The sequence below is a fragment of the Rhinoderma darwinii genome, chromosome 5 (assembly GCF_050947455.1).
Source record: "Rhinoderma darwinii isolate aRhiDar2 chromosome 5, aRhiDar2.hap1, whole genome shotgun sequence".
NCBI classification, from domain to species: domain Eukaryota; kingdom Metazoa; phylum Chordata; class Amphibia; order Anura; family Rhinodermatidae; genus Rhinoderma; species Rhinoderma darwinii.
The window spans coordinates 9,659,671-9,677,399 of NC_134691.1; the positions used below are offsets into that span (position 1 = coordinate 9,659,671).

The following is a 17,729-nucleotide window of genomic DNA, read 5'->3' on the forward strand; positions in this document are numbered from 1 at the left end:
ATCAACATTATGATCAATGATTGTCAATCCGCAATAATACTCGTCTGGACTGCTGCTCGGGGGTTGGTCCCAAATAGGCAAATAATTCAGACAACTCCGATATGTTTACAGATATGTACACATCAGTGGCATTATATCGGCTGCTATGGGGTCCAAGGATACGAGGGGGGCCCAGCTTACAAGCTCCTGACGCTGGCCATCATCAGGATTATGTGTTCGGCGGCACCTAGAAGTAAATGGAAAAAGGTAGTGAGGAGCAGTGATAAATATCTCAGTCTGGTCTGGGCTCTGGATTAAATTTTGAATCTGATCTGGTTTCTAAATGCATTTTGGGGTACGATCTGGAATCTGATTAATTTAGGGGTCCGGTTTGGGATCTGAATTAATTTTCGGGGTCTGGTCTGGAATCTGAATTAGTTTTGAGGTCTGATCTGAGGTTTGGTGGCTCCCGTGCCCCCAGTTTGCATTTTCTACTCATGTGGCTGGTGTGTGTGGTACCATTGTCCTAGCAAGCTTGGATCATTTATTAGTGCATACTGGAAGTTGTACGTTCACAAAAGTTGTAGTTTTTTTTCGCAACTCGGCCGAAGAGTGAACCCTCACTCTAACTTTCCAAAGTCTTCTATGGGGCCCAGCACTCCTTGGTACACATTCTTATTGCTATAAATGGAAGAAAGACGTTTCAGACATTAATATAGGAAAGGGTTCTTTACAGTTAAAGCAGTCAAAGTATGGAATGCCCGACCCCAAGAGGTAGTGATGGCAGATACTATGTCATCATTTAGAAAAGGGCGCAATGATTATTTACGGATGAATGACATTGAGAGTTATAATTAATCTAGCAATTAATGACGGGAAATTTATTGAGAAAGGTTGAACTTGATGGACCGGTGTCTTTTTTTTCCATCTATATAACGCTACAATGTATGTCCCAAAGAAGAGCAAAGCAAATCCGTGCCGCATGGGAGTTAGGATGGGCCGGTACACACATAGGTTCATGCTGCCATCTGAGTGAAAATGACCTGATCTTTCAGCAGAAAAGAACTCTGTCATCTTCTTTGATGTACCGAATTAAATTTAAAAGCCTAGATGATCTGCCCAGCACCTATGTGCATGCCGACATAATTAAAATAAAAAGTGATCAAAAGTAAAAGTCTGCGAGAAAGATAAACAAAAAGAAAAAAGTGAATAAAATTCTACAAATTCAACACTTTCTTGAAACAAACTTTATAGAATAAACACTTTTCAAAACTTTCAAAACTTACATATTTGGTATTCCTATAACAACCCACACAATAAAGTTAGCATATTACATTACAATAGTAAATTATATATATATATATAGCTACATAAATAAAAAAGTTATGGCTGTCCGTGGGACCTCCTTGGGGTTATGTGAAAGATTGGCCCCCACTTTGGTCTGCTTCTATAAGTCCAGACTAGCAAAGACTAGCTCCCCCTCAGGTGGACTCCATACCGTCATGTGTTATGTATAATCTTACAGGGCGAAGAAAGTGGTTGCACGCTGCTGCACCCAGGGGTTAGAGAAGCCAGATCTGCACTGATCAGCTGATCGACAAGAATGCTTTATTTTAAGAATGGGTTGTCTGGTTGGGGCAACCCCATTTGAGGCCGAGATTAGCTGTGTTCTTAAGAGGTTCAAGTGCTAGTCATCATCTGATCAAACTCAAACATGTAATGGGGAACTTTACCTTCAGCAGCAAACACCCACATCATAATTAAGCCTCTGCGGCGATCAGCTGATCTGGCTTACCAACTAGACCTGTTCCCTGCAGCGGCCACTACAGGAGAAATATAGTATTACATGGCCACCATTTATCTGAATGACTGAGCATGTATTACAAAGACCGGCCTATATAGATCGAAATTTTACTATATTAATTAAAAATGTTGTCAAATTAACAAAAATGGGAATTGATGTATGAATGGCAAAGGAAGTAAAGTTATTGACGGTGTATCTTATCATTATTATCATCGCATTCTTCCTGTGCCCTTAGCTGAGATATTATACAGGAATCTCATTCTCATCTCAAATAATATATATATATACATTAAAATGAAGCAGCAATGTCTTTTGAAGTTCACATTAAATCTATGAATTACAAGTGAGACCGTTCCATATAATTATGTGTTAATGAACCACTAATTAATAAGATAACACAGTAAACTTCCTCACACTGGAGGAATAGGTGAAGACGCCTTTCCTTACGTCTAACATTGTAACTGGTGGTGTATTTATACTGATTGTCAGGGTTGATGTTTTCAATGATAGTAATGTAGCGCCACCTAGTGGCTTTGTATAGACATAACCCTGGATATATACTGTTATTTCATCCGATCATCTGTAAAAGCTCCCGACATCATCTTACATTGATAACTCCTCCATAAGACCAGCGATGATAGGTTCACATAATTATAGAAAAAAGATGTATGGTCCTGTTCACACTGAGTTGTTTTTTTTGCAGGCAAATTTTGAACTGCCTGCCCTTTTTTTTTTTTTCATGTTTTTCACCCACGGCTATTGAAGCATATGCAACATGCCTCCTTTTTTTTCTGCTAGCGACCAATAGCCGTCGGGGAAAAAAGAATCTCCTCTGCCTCCCATTGAAATCAATTTGGGCAATTTCGGCAGTTTTTTGGCGTGAGTCCGAAGCGGTTCTGTGGCAGAATCTGTGCCAAAAAACGGTGTGTGAACTGACCCTACAACTCCATTTTTTCTGTCCGATGATGTTCCATTCCAACCGACATTATCAACAGTTTTTTTTTCACTTTGAGTAAATAAATGAGATTCTTTGTAGATGAAAATGTATACCATTTTCTGATCTACTTTCTGTCTTAATTTCTCACCATTTTTAAGATCTCTGCTTGCTGCCATTGAATGGGAATCTACATTGTTTACTTGAAGGTCTGCTGTTGTGTGATGATCACACAGGTGCAGGGCTCGTTACAATAATTGTACTGTACAGCGCTGTTCACACCATGTTTGGAGTTTACGTTTAGCTTTTTTGTCGGGAGATACTACATACATTGAATCATGTATTCATAGACCACTATGGATCAGGCAAATGCTAAAAGAGTTTCCCTCTGGCATCCACCGATCTGGAATATATCGGTATAATATTTTTTTTTCACTGCATGTTTGATGTATGTCACAGTATGGCATACATTAATAACATACGTAATCTTCTCTACCCGTTGCGGAATTTCAGCGGTGCGTATTTTAAAATCCGCAGCATGTCAATGTATCCTGCGTTTCTGTCTCAGAATTGTATCTGACAAGTTTATTAAAAAACGCATTCAAATCCGCAACACAAAATCAGCACCTACTTCTGCATCAAAATGTAAAATCCACACCTAAAAACGCATCAAAAAACGCACCATTAAGTGTGGATTTTATCTGCGGAATTACCTGCATTTATCTGCGGTTTTGATGCGGATTTTCTGCACTAAATGACACAACATGTGCATGTAGCCTAAGGCCGGGTTCCCACGTAGCGTAAATGCTGCAGAATTTCCGCAACGGAATTCTGTGCGGAAATTCCGCAGCATTTACAGTAGCAACAAAGTGGATGAGATTTAGAAAATCTCCTGCCCGTGCTGCGGAGAAAAACTGCAGCATAAACGTTAATAAATTGACCTGCGGTGCGGAATTTAATTCCGCATCATGTCAATTTATGCTGCGTTCTTGTGCATTTTCCGTTGCAGGTTTTTCCCATTGAATTCAATGTTGATGTAAAACCCGCAACAGAAAGCCAAGTGTTGTGACTTTTCCGCATAATCGCAGCGATTACGCCACAAAAATCACAACTACGGGAAAAAAAAAATCATACTTACCCAGAACTCCCTCCTTCTGCCTGCAGTACGGCCTCCTTGGATGAAGTTGCATCCCATGTGACTGCTGCAGCCAATCACAGGCTGTAGCGTCACATAGGCTGCAACGTCATCCAGGGAGGCCAGACCGGACTTCAGAGATGGGAGGCTTTCTTCCGCAGCGGATATTCTGTTCGGAAAACTGTACACAATGTGGTGGGATTTTTCGGATGGAATGTACTGCGGGTTCCAGGTCGGACACGCTGAGTGATTTTTATGCAGCGTATCCGCCCCCTGGGAACCCGTCCTAATAGTATGCATATTCGCATTATCGCAGTTGATAATATGGGCGCTCAGGCTTATACATTCATTTGTCAAGTCCCCTAATGGGACTAAAAAACAAAAAACAATGTTTAAAAATATTAATAAGAAGTACAAATATAAAATGAAGACAAAAAACCCCGTTCCCAATAAAAAAAAAGATCTTTACTACAGTATGTAAAAATGTGCACATAATTGGTATCGCCGTGTCCGTAACGGCCCAAACGATAAAAGTGTCTCATTATAACGGTAAACGCCATAAAAAAAAACCTGCCAGAATTGCTGTCTTATTCTCGCCTTCCCAAAAAAATGGAATAAAAAACAAAAATACATATGTACCCCAATATGATGGTGTTAAAAATGTCAACTCAGTCCACCAAAAAACAAGCCCCGAAATTAAAAAGTTACGGCTCTCAGACAATCGCGAGACAAAACAAATAAAAACAGAAGACTATGGTTGTTTTTTTTTTTTCCAACCCCCCCCCCAAAAAAAAAAGTAATAAAAAGGTATACAATACATTATATGTACCCCAAAATGGTGGTATTAAAAAAATATGACTTGTCCAGCAAAATAAAAAAAAAAGCCTCCGACGACAGACGAATACAAAGTCATGGCTCTTGGAATGTGATAAAATGAAAAGAATCTGAAGGCCAAAATAGGCCTTTTTCCATTTACTGACTACCAGCAGAGATCTTGAAAGTCCATGATAAAATTACAGATTTTTTTCCTTATAAGCTTTGACTGAATTATTATATTCTATAAGTCGCAGGTTGGTGTGTGACTGACTGTCCGGTAAATAACCCCTTATATTTGCCTCTTGTAGATGCTGACCAGTCCTGACCGGATGACAGAGCAGATCAGTAAGGACTTGGCTTGGCTTGGTTCCCAGCTGTTTTTGACGTGGACTACATTTTTGGAAATAGTGACGCTTCATCCAGGTGTGACTACCTATCTCACACAAGAACACCACAGCCTACGGGTCAGTGAGATCGTCATCATTTCCGTGGTGACTGGCAGGTGCTTACCATGTCAGTTAAAGGGGTTGTACCAGAATCGACAATTATGACCTATCCATAGAATAGGTGATAATTGTCAGTTCACTGGGGGTCCCACCACTGAGATCTACAACGATTGCGAGAATGGGTGTCCCCAAACTCCATGTTCCTCCCCACAGTGAGAAGGGGCTTGAATGGAGTGGTGGTTGAGCATGCGCCTCCTGCTCCATTCGATGTCTATGGGACTAAAAGAAACAGGGGGTTTGAGGATTCCCTTTCTCGAGACTGGTGGGATCTCCAGCAAACCAACAATTATCACCTATCCTGTTAAATAGGTAATAATTTTAAATTCTGGGAATCCTCCTTTAAAGCCTCGTTCAGATAGCAGTAATATGGCCACGTTTTAGCGATCGTATTACAGCCGCAAGACCCAGACCCCCTTCTGTTCGAATAAACCGAACTTAAATCATAGAGATAACAAGAAACGCAGAGACATAAAAAGTCACCGCGTGGCCCCATCGCTCAACTCGTAAGGGGACTCCACTCAGTTATGACCACCGTCAGCATGAATATACTCAAGATATGGAAAGACTATGATTGTCATGGTCATTAGGACTTTTTACTCTCTTCTGTGGACTTTTGGTGCCCTACATTTCACTATAAATGGCTTCCCCTATATACCGCCTTCCTACTCAACTCTGAGGCATTTTTACCAATTGAGGATAAGACTGTGTTCACATCTGAGTTGGTGGCTCAGATTTCATAAAATGAATAGAGCTGCAGTCAGTCCTCGTCTTCCCTTTAAAACAACAGGCACCACAGTGGAACCCAAAAGACCCTATTATAAGTCAACGCGGTGGGTCGGGCACTGGTGGTACCCAATGAATAATACAGCCATACTGCCTCTGTGTTATAAAGAGAAACAAGAACGCGAATGTAATATTGATTATCACATTTCTCCCCCAAAATTTTCTCTTAACCATATAAAGTAGAAGATAGTTCACACCCCCGGCATTAACCGCACCATAATGTATGTGCTTTATATGTCATTTTATTAATTTTACAGGTCAGAAGATTCTCAGAAGTATTTTTCTACACTGAACATGAAAAACCGGCTGCTCTCACCTTTCAGGAAAATCTGTAAGTTGGTTATTCCTTATAAATGATGGGTGTAATAGTTGGCTGCAACTACACGACTCCAGTCTACATGGCACATTGTAGATTGTGTTTCTTACCCTGGTTCAATCTACAATATCGTTAGATCTTTATTTTAGACCTTGTGTGGACCATCAACTAGAAAACACTAGATTAAGACGACCATGCAAGAACAATATATGGTCCCTTTGCTCTCCAGTAGCGCATCATGGCACATATGTCTCTTTAACAATCCATTCATATTTTTGAGCCACTTCCATTAGCACAGCCCTTTATATGCAATCTAATAGACTGAGCCCCTGTGTGGCTGCACATATGGTATATCCGCCCCTGAGGAGTACCTTGCTACAATGTCACTGGACAGCATAGTTCAGAGGTAAAACTTGAAGCTGGGTCCTAATACAAAATCAGTAACAGGGCCCCCTATTTACCATGTGCCACTGGTGTCTTATGTGACAGAGGAGCCTTTGGGCCCCCCAGGCACCAGGGCCTGGATTCGACTGTTACTTCTACACCCTCTATAGCTTTGCACCTGGTATCGTCTAATGCCATGCTGCACCAATGGCATGACCACAAGGGGCTGTCACATTGCCTTTTGCTGGAGTCCCTGAGCAGAGCATCAGCTAGCGCTTTGCTCGGGATTCCAGCACTGCTCCCGACATTTGGTCAGTGACTTTCAGTGGTTTCCTATCGCTGGAGTTCCCGAGCAGATGCTCTGCCTGAGGACTCCAGCACTTCTGCCATATATGGACAGTGACGTCAGCAGCAGTAGTGTAGTCCTTGAGCAGAGCATCAGCTGATGCTCTGCTCAGGAACTCCAGCGATAGGAAACCACTGAAGTCACTGACCAAATATGGACAGTGAGATTGGCAGCAGTAGTGCAGTCCTCAGGCAGAGCATCAGTACTGCTGTCGATGTCATTGTCCATATAGTGACAGTGACGTTGGCAGCAGTGCTGGAGTCCCGAGGCAGAGCATCAGCTGATGCTCTGCTCGGGAACTCCAGCTATAGGAAACGCTGAAGTCACTGACCAAATATGGACAGTGACATTGGCAGCAGTAGTGGAGTCCTCAGGCAGAGCATCAGTACTGCTGTCGACGTCACTGTCCATATATGGACAGTGACAGTGACGTTGGCAGCAGTGCTGGAGTCCCCAGGCAGAGCATGAGCTGATGCTTTGCTCGGGAACTCCAGTGGTAGGAAACCCCTGAAAGTCAGTGACCAAATGTCGGGAGCAGTGCAGGAGTCCCGAGCAAAGTGCTAGCTGATGCCATTGATAACACGCCGACACGAACCGCACAGGAAGCAAGAAAAGCTCCAGGACTTCCGGGAATAATTCATGGGGTTTAGTACCAAATTTTAAATTAAAGTACATTAGTAAGTGGCTTCTTTTTACATAAAAATATTAATGCAATGCAATTTTTTACATTTTTGGTCGCCGGATAACCCTTTTATTACAGAAAGCATGTTAGAAAATTGTAAAACTTTTAATGATACAAAAAATTGCATTCATTTTCTGAAACCGAAAAACCACTTTACAGTCAGCGTTTGGACAATATCTATTTGTTTAGCTCCCACCTCTAGCTTTCCAGTAGTGATCACAAATCCATAATGTGTTTTAAAGGCTTTCTCCACCTATGAAAAATGAAGCAACATTGCAAATAGATTTGATAACATATATCCCACCATTTTGTGTATTCCGCTCCTATATAGATGATTGTGTCTCCATAGTTACAGACTACATACAAACACTGTGTAGTCTATTCCTGCAGTAATACTCCCTGCAACTCATCCTCTACTCCTATGGCTGCAGGATCAGTAACTGTGGATATATATATATATATATATATATATATATATATATATATATACAGTGAAGGAAATAAGTATTTGATCCCTTGCTGATTTTGTAAGTTTGCCCAATGTCAAAGACATGAACAGTCTAGAATTTTTAGGCTAGGTTAATTTTACCAGTGAGAGATAGATTATATAAAAAAAAACTGAAAATCACATTGTCAAAATTACATATATGTATTTGCATTGTGCACAGAGAAATAAGTATTTGATCCCTTTGGCAAACAAGACTTAATACTTGGTGGCAAAACCCTTGTTGGCAAGCACAGCAGTCAGATGTATTTTGTAGTTGATGATGAGGTTTGCACACATGTTAGATGGAATTTTGTCCCACTCCTCTTTGCAGATCATCTGTAAATCATTAAGATTTCGAGGCTGTCGCTTGACAACTCGGATCTTCAGCTCCCTCCATAAGTTTTCGATGGGATTAAGGTCTGGAGACTGGCTAGGCCACTCCATGTCCTTAATGTGCTTCTTTTTGAGCTACTCCTTTGTTGCCTTGGCTGTATGTTTCGGGTCATTGTCATGCTGGAAGACCCAGCCACGAGCCATTTTTAATGTCCTGGTGGAGGGAAGGAGGTTGTCACTCAGGATTTGACGGTACATGGCTCCATCCATTCTCCCATTGATACGGTGAAGTAGTCCTGTGCCCTTAGCAGAGAAACACCCCCAAAACATAATGTTTCCACCTCCATGCTTGACAGTGGGGATGGTGTTCTTTGGGTCATAGGCAGCATTTCTCTTCCTCCAAACACGGCGAGTTGAGTTAATGCCAAAGAGCTCAATTTTAGTCTCATCTGACCACAGCACCTTCTCCCAATCACTCTCAGAATCATCCAGATGTTCATTTGCAAACTTCAGACGGGCCTGTACATGTGCCTTCTTGAGCAGGGGGACCTTGCGGGCACTGCAGGATTTTAATCCATTATGGCGTAATGTGTTACCAATGGTTTTCTTGGTGACTGTGGGCCCAGCTGCCTTGAGATCATTAACAAGTTCCCCCCGTGTAGTTTTCGGCTGAGCTCTCACCTTCCTCAGGATCAAGGATACCCCACGAGGTGAGATTTTGCATGGAGCCCCAGATCGATGTTGATTGACAGTCATTTTGTATGTCTTCCATTTTCTTACTATTGCACCAACAGTTGTCTCCTTCTCACCTAGCATCTTACTTATGGTTTTGTAGCCCATTCCAGCCTTGTGCAGGTCTATGATCTTGTCCCTGACATCCTTAGAAAGCTCTTTGGTCTTGCCCATGTTGTAGAGGTTAGAGTCAGACTGATTAATTGAGTCTGTGGACAGGAGTCTTTTGTATGCAAATAAATATATATAATTTTGACTATGTGATTTTTTATTTTTTTTATTTTTATATAATCTATCTCTCACTGGTAAAATTAACCTAGCCTAAAAATTCTAGACTGTTCATGTCTTTGACAGTGGGCAAACTTACAAAATCAGCAAGGGAGCAAATACTTATTTCCTTCACTATATAAATGTATGTATGTATGTATGTATGTGTGTGTGTGTGTGTGTGTGTGTGTGAGAGCTGTAGAAATAAAAGGGTAGGGCATTTCTGATGAAAATTTTTAGCAAAGTTGCTTTATTTGTCATTTTAGATACATTAGGACATTACTAAAAAAAATTGCTGCGGAGGTATGCACAGTCTTTAAATGTTTACTGTCTTCGCAACAAACTTGCATAAATCAATAGTACAAGTGAATATAAGAAACTTTGTAATATATCTTATTAATGAATGTTGCCTCTTTCTCCACTTCTCCTCCTCACCACTGCTTCTTGCATTGATCATTCACTCTCAATTCACTACTAAAATGTGTCTTGAGGTGAGACTAATTATCGGCTCACTAAGGGATAAGGTTACATGTTGCCCATAGTAGTCTAGGGAGAGAGTAGGATGAGAGAAAGAGGCAGAGAGACACACAGACGCTGCTGCTTGTAGCAATGTTTTATCTAACCCTAGTGCTGGATTCACAGCTACACTGCTCATTACTGCTGTATAATGTCATGCTATTGAGGGTGTACTACAGGGAGATAGGAGAGCAGGATTTCCTCTTTTCTGTGTGCCGTGTGTAGGAGACATCATAGCAGCTACTCTGCCCACTCTGGAGATAAGCTCAAGGAAAAACTAACAATTTGTTAGAGAGCATATAAAGAGGAAAACTGGAAGTAGTGTTATTCCTCATGTATATACAAATGGCAGCTGAATCTAACAAGTCACCTGAAATGACAGGTATGCATTAATGCAATAATATTGCTACGTACGTATGCAGATTTCCGACTTAAAGGGTTTGCCCAGATTGTGGTGAGGAAAACCATGGCTGCTGCTCATCAGCTCTACTGAAGTGAAGTGGGCTGAGCTGCACACACAACCTGTGGACAGGGGAATAACTGTTTTTGAAAGAAAGCAGCCATGTTTTTCTAATCCCAAACAACCGCTCTTGATGTAGTGTTTCACCACCTCCCGTTAAGGTTTGAAGGGCTGGTGTCTCCTTCCACAACACTTTTTGACTTGACAGATCTGTTATTTACAAAGTATCCTTTACAATTTTAAATTCACGAACATATCAGCCAAAAACTATTTAAAAATATACGCATCGATTGTGGACAGAGTATTGTTTTACCCCCAAAAAATAATTTTCTAAAGTTTTTCTCGAGATGGATTTTTAACCATGGCTTTAAAAAAACAAAAACATAATTATTACATCTGACTATTACATTACTATTTTTAGGATTCAAAGTCACAATAACTTATCAGCAGATGTGAGGAGCTCCGAGTACTTCACCAGCATGCCTCCTCTACCTGTTGAATGTCTGGACATTGATGGAGACTGGAACTCTCTTCCTATCATCTTTGAAGACAGATATGTGGAAAACCCCCAAAAAGGTCAATAGAGTGTTTTTGTATTTTTGCAATTGTAGACTATGGACCCTTTCAAGCAGCACTTGGCATCCCCCCAGGTCTGTATTATGGAGCTATAACTTCCATATTATTCCTCCGCGAGGCACCATATTCTTCCATATAAGCATTGCTAGAATAGCTCTGTAATATGGCACACGAAGGAACGTGCCACCATTTTTTCCTTATAGAATTACACAGATTCCATAAGAACAAACCTCTGTGTGCCTTCATATGAAATTGGAGGCAAACTGAGACCGTATGAGCCCATTCTATGGATGCTGTACTATGGATCCGTAGTCCACAGATCTGTGATACGGCTGTGTGCATGATTCCTTAAAGACATCTCTTTTTGGTGCCCTGCTGGTCTCACATTAAGTGATGTCACATCAATGTATGTGTTGACCTCACGTCTTGAATTCTGGAGGCCGAGGACAAGCTCAGCTTATTCTTAAATAGCCGTAGAGTAAGTCTTGACCCCATCGCTTTTAGTTGGCTTTGCTTGAGTCTGAACATTATTTCATTGTTTCTGTCTTTTTTACCTCAATATCTTGCAGGTGTGAAACTTTTGGAAACAACTAATGAAAGAGAATATGATTCTGAGAATCCATCAAAAAATAATAAGAGTGCCCATTTTATTCAGACTACCACAGTTCATGAAAATGTTTCTTTTGAGAAAACCAGTCCATGTCTTGATGTCCCAGACAACATTGACGAGGCTCCAACACAAAGCTTTCAAGGAACATCTGGAAACCAAGACGTTATGTCCGTCACAGACTTGGACTTATCGGCGCAAAACATTGAACCAACAGCTACTGAAGCTCAACTAGTTGAAGAGTCAGATGGTATTACACACAATGGTGTAAAACCTGGTGAATGTGATCAGAATAGAGCGGAAATAATTATCAGTTCCTCATCTATTAAACAAGGGTCTTTTCTAAATGCAGACATTGGCCACCAGTCTATGGTAGAGTTGGATACTATTCATGACAACTCCTCTTTTGAAAATATTGCAATGCATGAGCTTAGTGGTGAATGTAAACCGAATATGTGTTCAGATAACAAGAGGTTAAATCAAGGTGTTCACATACTTTCCAAAAGCAACAGTACAGAGTTGATCAGCAGATCCATGAAAAATGCCACTGAAACAAAGACTTTCCATGGTAACAAGAACGATGATTTTCCATTGGTGTCTGGTGTCATCAAAAGGTCTTCTTCTGTCAAATCCGATTCTGGAATTGAAAGTGAGCCAAGTTCTATAGCTTGGTGCGATATCCGAACCAAAAAAATGGATTTAACTTGTGATAAGCGACTTTTGCATCACCTGAAGCATGACATGCATAGAAATTCCTTGGAAGGAGGAAAAACAGAAAGTAACACCAGTTTACCAAGTGGTATACAAGCCTCTCTGTCCTCCATTAATTCTCTACCATTTGAAGAGGAGGAACGCGATGTAGAACTTTCAAAATTAACAAAATCGGTTTCTGCCCCACAAATCAGTAGTCCAGAGGAGTCATTGAACGATACCTTGTCAAAGAATGTGGTCAATGAGGATGACCAAGAAGAAGTTTTAGCAAAGAGCTGTAACATTGAGAGGACTGATGAAGTCGGGTCATCTGAAACTTTTACGTCACCTGTTGAGTCGTCGTTAGTAGAAATGGAGGTCCAAGGCTTAATTTCCAATTCCATTAGTAGTTTAGAGAATTTATTCTCCGAGGCTGATAAGCTCATGTTTGATGAAGATGATCTTTACAGGCCATCACTTTTGTGCAATTCTAAGACCCAGGATACTGAATGTTTCTCTGAATGCCTAAATAAAGTACCGGGAAGGTTGAACTCAACAAGCTTTACAATGGGCAGTCTAGTGGATGGAGATACTGCCCACATTAATACCTCCGTCATGTCTCCATTCAAAGAAACCATGGATGAATTTCCCTTTTTGCATGAGATTGAACTCACAGAAGACTCGAGCAGTGATCAGTTGTTCGATTCAAGTTCTGATCATGAGTTATGTCACACGGACCAAAAAAATAAAGCGAATAGGAGTGTCTGTCCATCTGTGTCTGACTCCAACTCAGTGGGGTCAACGGCCATTGCAATGGATGGAAGACGAGGCGTTGAAATGGTTAATCTATCTGTTTCCTGCACGGCCACTTGTTTGCCCTTTTCTTCTATACAAAAAGACTCTCCAGTGATTCCTGGGTTTTCTGCCAAACAAGTGTCGTTCCCAATAACAAGACAACCTTTGGGTTCTTTTGGGGTTATCTCTGAGAATCCTTCAGATACTGATGAAGAGATTAATGAAAGAATGCTCAGGTGAGATATAGAATAACACTATAGAATATATATAGAATAACAATATTATTATTTCTGCATACTGAATACATTTATGCGTATCAGCCCCAACATGGGAAGGAGGACCTGTCTTGGGACATCTATTAGCTATCCCTTTGAAATGGTGCCTGTGGGTTGTGTTGCACCCCCCGAATCCCACTTTTCCATTCAAAGATGTTCACTGTATGCTGCTATAGGGCTCTGTTTTCCACCATCACCATGGGATCCTTATGGGAGGAAGTCTCACGCAACCACATCAGTAGAGGTGCAGCCTTTTGGCACGCGTATTCCTCTACAGTACTTCTATATGGTGATGGGAGAAGCAGCCATCTGTTCAGAAGCGCAGGTTCCCTCTATACAGGGTCGTTCTTCGGGGTTTGCAATTTGTGCAATTGCAAAGGGGGCACCACTTATCACTACTGAAGGGGTGCCACAGACATTGTTTTCCTGAGAAACCAGAGTTTTCACCCCGATTCCACATTTTGTGCTCAAAACCTACAGAAAAGAAGCAATGCAGCAACACCCAGTTGGTTAATAATTGGGTATTGTTATTTGGGCACTATATGATATGCCATAAAATGGGGCACAGGGTACCAACTAACCTAAGACCGCCATCGTAAGATTTTTTTTTCTCCATACTTTTGAGGTTGGGAACTTTTAGCACATTGCTTTCACAGTAAGTCCTAGTCCTTGTGGGTGGTCCATCAATTTGTCCTTGCTGCAGTAGGCTTTCCTAGAGATTAAAGCCATTGTCTTAACACCCAATGGTTTCCATATACAAGCTTTGAATGAGTATGTTTTCTAGTTTTCACCAGGCCAAGGAAAAGTTCAGAAAACATCTGAACATTGAAGGTTTCCTGTACAGCGACCTCTCTGAATTGGCTTCTGATATACCATATTTTCCACCAGAGGAGGAACATCTTGAAGATGGAATCCACCTAGTGGTCTGTGTGCACGGACTTGATGGTAATATATCAGAATTAAGAAAAAATGTTTCCTTTCAAAATTGGTTATTAAAAATAATGTTCTTTAAAAAAAATTATGTAAAGGGATTATTAATAATACTGTATTATGTAACTTATGATTTGGGGAAGAACTATAAGGCTTCGTTCACTTCTGCGTCAGGGCTCCGTTCCGTTGTTCTGTCGGAGCCTTCCGTCGGAACGGAGCCCTAGTCGACTACGGTATTCATCCGGTCAAAACGACGGAACCCTTGCACGACGGAGACAAACTGAAACCATTGGCACCGGATCCGTCACCTTTGAAATCAATGGTGGTGGAAACGGAAACCTATGGTTTCAGTTTGTGTCAGTCAGGGCTCCATTCTGACGGAAAGCTTCGACGGAACGTTGGAACGGAGCCCTGACGCAGATGTGAACGAAGCCTAAGATATATATTGGACATTCTGTGAACTCCACCATACTTGTACATGGTTACAATTATTTATCTGTACATCCTATGAATTAACTAACTAAGGCTCCTCTTTCTGATTTCATTCATATCCTAAAGAAAGAGGCTAATACAAAGTTTAAACCTAAAGAGGTTTTCCAGCCCTGAAAAATTGAAGGCCTATCTTCAGGATAGGCCATCAATAGCTGATGGGTCGGGGTCCGACTGTCGGGACCTCTGCCGATTAGCTGTTTTGGAGAGGCCGCAACGCTTCTATGAGCGCTGCTTCCCCTTTATTTCTAGTTGCTCACCGTCAATCGTTGACACGGAAGAAACGGCGATTCACAGGTATCGCAGCCTGTTCATCCATTGACTTCAATAAGAGAATGCAATACTGTGAACCGCCGCTGCTGCTGTGACGGTGATTCACAGTGTGAGAAAGTAAGGGGAATGAAGGGGAAGCAGCGCTCGTACGAGCGCTGTGGCCCCTTCAAAACAGCTGATCGGCAGGGGTCCTGACAGTCGGACTCCGACCCATCAGCTATTGATAATAATAATTGATAATAATTTTTATTTATATAGCGCCAACATATTCCGCAGCACCTTACAGTTCAGGGGGCACATTGTACAGACAATATCAGATATTACATATTGACAAAACTAGTTTACAATTCAAACAAGAAGAGTGAGGACCCTGCTCGCAAGAGCTTACAATCTATGAGGAAATAAGGGAGACACAAAATGCAAAAAATGCTTAAGTACAATGGTCCGGCCATCTTTTATACATACGGGGTAGTAGTCATAAAGAATGAGCCGGTCACCAGCCAGTGTCCGTGTATGACAGACATGAAGTGCATTAGGGTGCAAGGAGTGTGGGGGATACTGCTGAATGAAGGGGCCTCATGACTAATATAAAGGGCGGTCCAGGGAAAGTAGTCAGATTAGGGAATGTCTGGGGTAGCGCATTCCAGAGGACGGGTGCAGCATGAGCAAAGTCCTGGAGACGGGAGTGGGAGGTTCGGATTATGGCGGATGTTAATCTAAGGTCGTTGGCAGAACGTACAGCATGAGTAGGGTGGTAGACAGAGATGAGGGAGGAGATGTAAGGAGGTGCAGCACTGGGGAGAGCTTTGTGGGTGAGAGGAATAAGTTTGAATTTTATTCTGAAGGGGATGGGCAACCAGTGCAGTGACTGGCACAGATTAGAGGCATTGGTGTAGTGACTGGCACAGGGTAGAGGCATTGGTGTAGTGACTGGCACAGGGTAGAGGCGTTGGTGTAGTGACTGGCACGGGGTAGAGGCGTTGGTGTAGCGGTTGGTCATCAAGATGAGCCTGGCTGCTGCATTGAGGATAGATTGGAGAGGGGAGAGTTTAGTGAGGGGAGGACCGAATAATAATGAGTTACAGGAGTCAAGACAAGTGAATCAGAGCAACAATGAGAGTTTTGGCGGTTTCCACAGTGAGAAAAGGGCGGATTCTGGAAATGTTTTTGAGGTGAAAATGACAGGAGCGTGAAAATGATTGTATGTGAGGAGTAAAGGAAAGATCTGAGTCAAAAATAACCCCGAGACAGCGGGCGTGCTGCTTAGGAGTTATGATAGAGACAGCGGGCGTGCTGCTTAGGAGTGATGGTAGTGCCACACACAGAGATGGAGACATCAGGTTTAGGGAGGTCAGTAGATGGTGGGAACACAAGGAGCTCAGTTTTAGAAAGATTCAGTTTCAGATAGAGAGAGGACATGATGTTAGAGACAGCGGACAGACAATCACTGGTGTTCTGTATTAGAGCAGGGGTGATGTCACGGGAAGAGGTATATAATTGGGTTTCATCAGCGTAGAAATGGTACTGGAAGCCAAATCTGCTGATGGTTTGTCCAATAGGAGCTGTGTAGAGAGAAAAGAGGAGCGGACCTAGGACTCATCCCTGAGGAACCCCGATAGCAAGTGGAAGAGGAGAAGAAGTGGAACCATCAAATCACACACTGAACGAGCGGTCAGAGAGATAGGAGGAAAACCAAGAGAGAGCCGCGTCCTTGAGGCCAATAGAGTGGAGCATGTTTAGTAGGAGTTTGTTATCTACAGTGTCAAAGGCTGCAGAGAGATCCAGAAGAATCAGGAGAGAGGATTTGCTGTTAGATTTAGCCGCCAAGAGATCATTTGATGCTGAGGATAGGCCATACATTTTTAGGGGCTGGAAAACCCCTTTAAGTTCAGGTCATGATGTCCTGTTATTACTTGAAAACCTGCAATAAGAAAAATGCCACACAATTGTTTTGGGGCTAATAGAAGTCCTGGCAGAGCCAAACCACTCCTCCACGCCATGCTGATTCCATTTATTGTGAGGGGCAAGACTTGTGGTTAGGTGTTACAAAAGCACTATTAAGAGCTCTATTTTACCTTTATTCCTAAAAAGCACATCAATTCAGGGAATGTGTAATCCTATGTAGCCCCATACAGTTGTGTGTACCTAAGCAAGCCATCCAGCACAAGGAAAGAGGCTTGAGTTTGATTTTCCTTTCATGATACTACGTGCTCTCAGACACTGCATATATGAATATACTTGGACTTAAGCTTGGCCGCGAGCCGCAAATATAACTACAAAATACTCATAAACCTAAAAGGTGACAGACCGCTGAAATCAAAGTGTCTGTCACCTTTTTATGCTGCTCTCAGACAGGGCAACATAAATATGTTTACAGATTCTCTTTAAATAAAAAACAGCCATTTTGTACTTAGTAATTTCTCTGATGCAAACCTCTCTTTGTTTGTAAGGCAACTGGCTGCAGTAGGAGCCTTCCCCCACTGCTTTGTCTAGATGTTTAAGCTTGCCAGCAGCAAATACATGCAGTCACCATCAGCATAAGTACTGCAATACTTATTCTGTTACCCTGTCCAATTTCTGTCTAACAATTGGTGACTTCAGGCAGTAACTCTTC

The 17,729-nt window shown here is 41.9% G+C and overlaps 1 protein-coding gene across 1 annotated transcript in view; it reads left to right on the forward strand.

Annotated features, from left to right (window-relative positions):
• FAM135B (family with sequence similarity 135 member B) overlaps positions 1–17,729 on the forward strand; it is a 173,345-nt gene that overhangs the window by 140,880 nt on the left and 14,736 nt on the right. Inside the window, exons 10-14 of the mRNA XM_075825702.1 lie at positions 4,977–5,132; positions 6,215–6,288; positions 10,902–11,056; positions 11,626–13,384; positions 14,208–14,368. Coding sequence (XP_075681817.1) covers positions 4,977–5,132; positions 6,215–6,288; positions 10,902–11,056; positions 11,626–13,384; positions 14,208–14,368 — 2,305 coding nt within the window. The remainder of the gene's footprint in view (positions 1–4,976; positions 5,133–6,214; positions 6,289–10,901; positions 11,057–11,625; positions 13,385–14,207; positions 14,369–17,729) is intronic.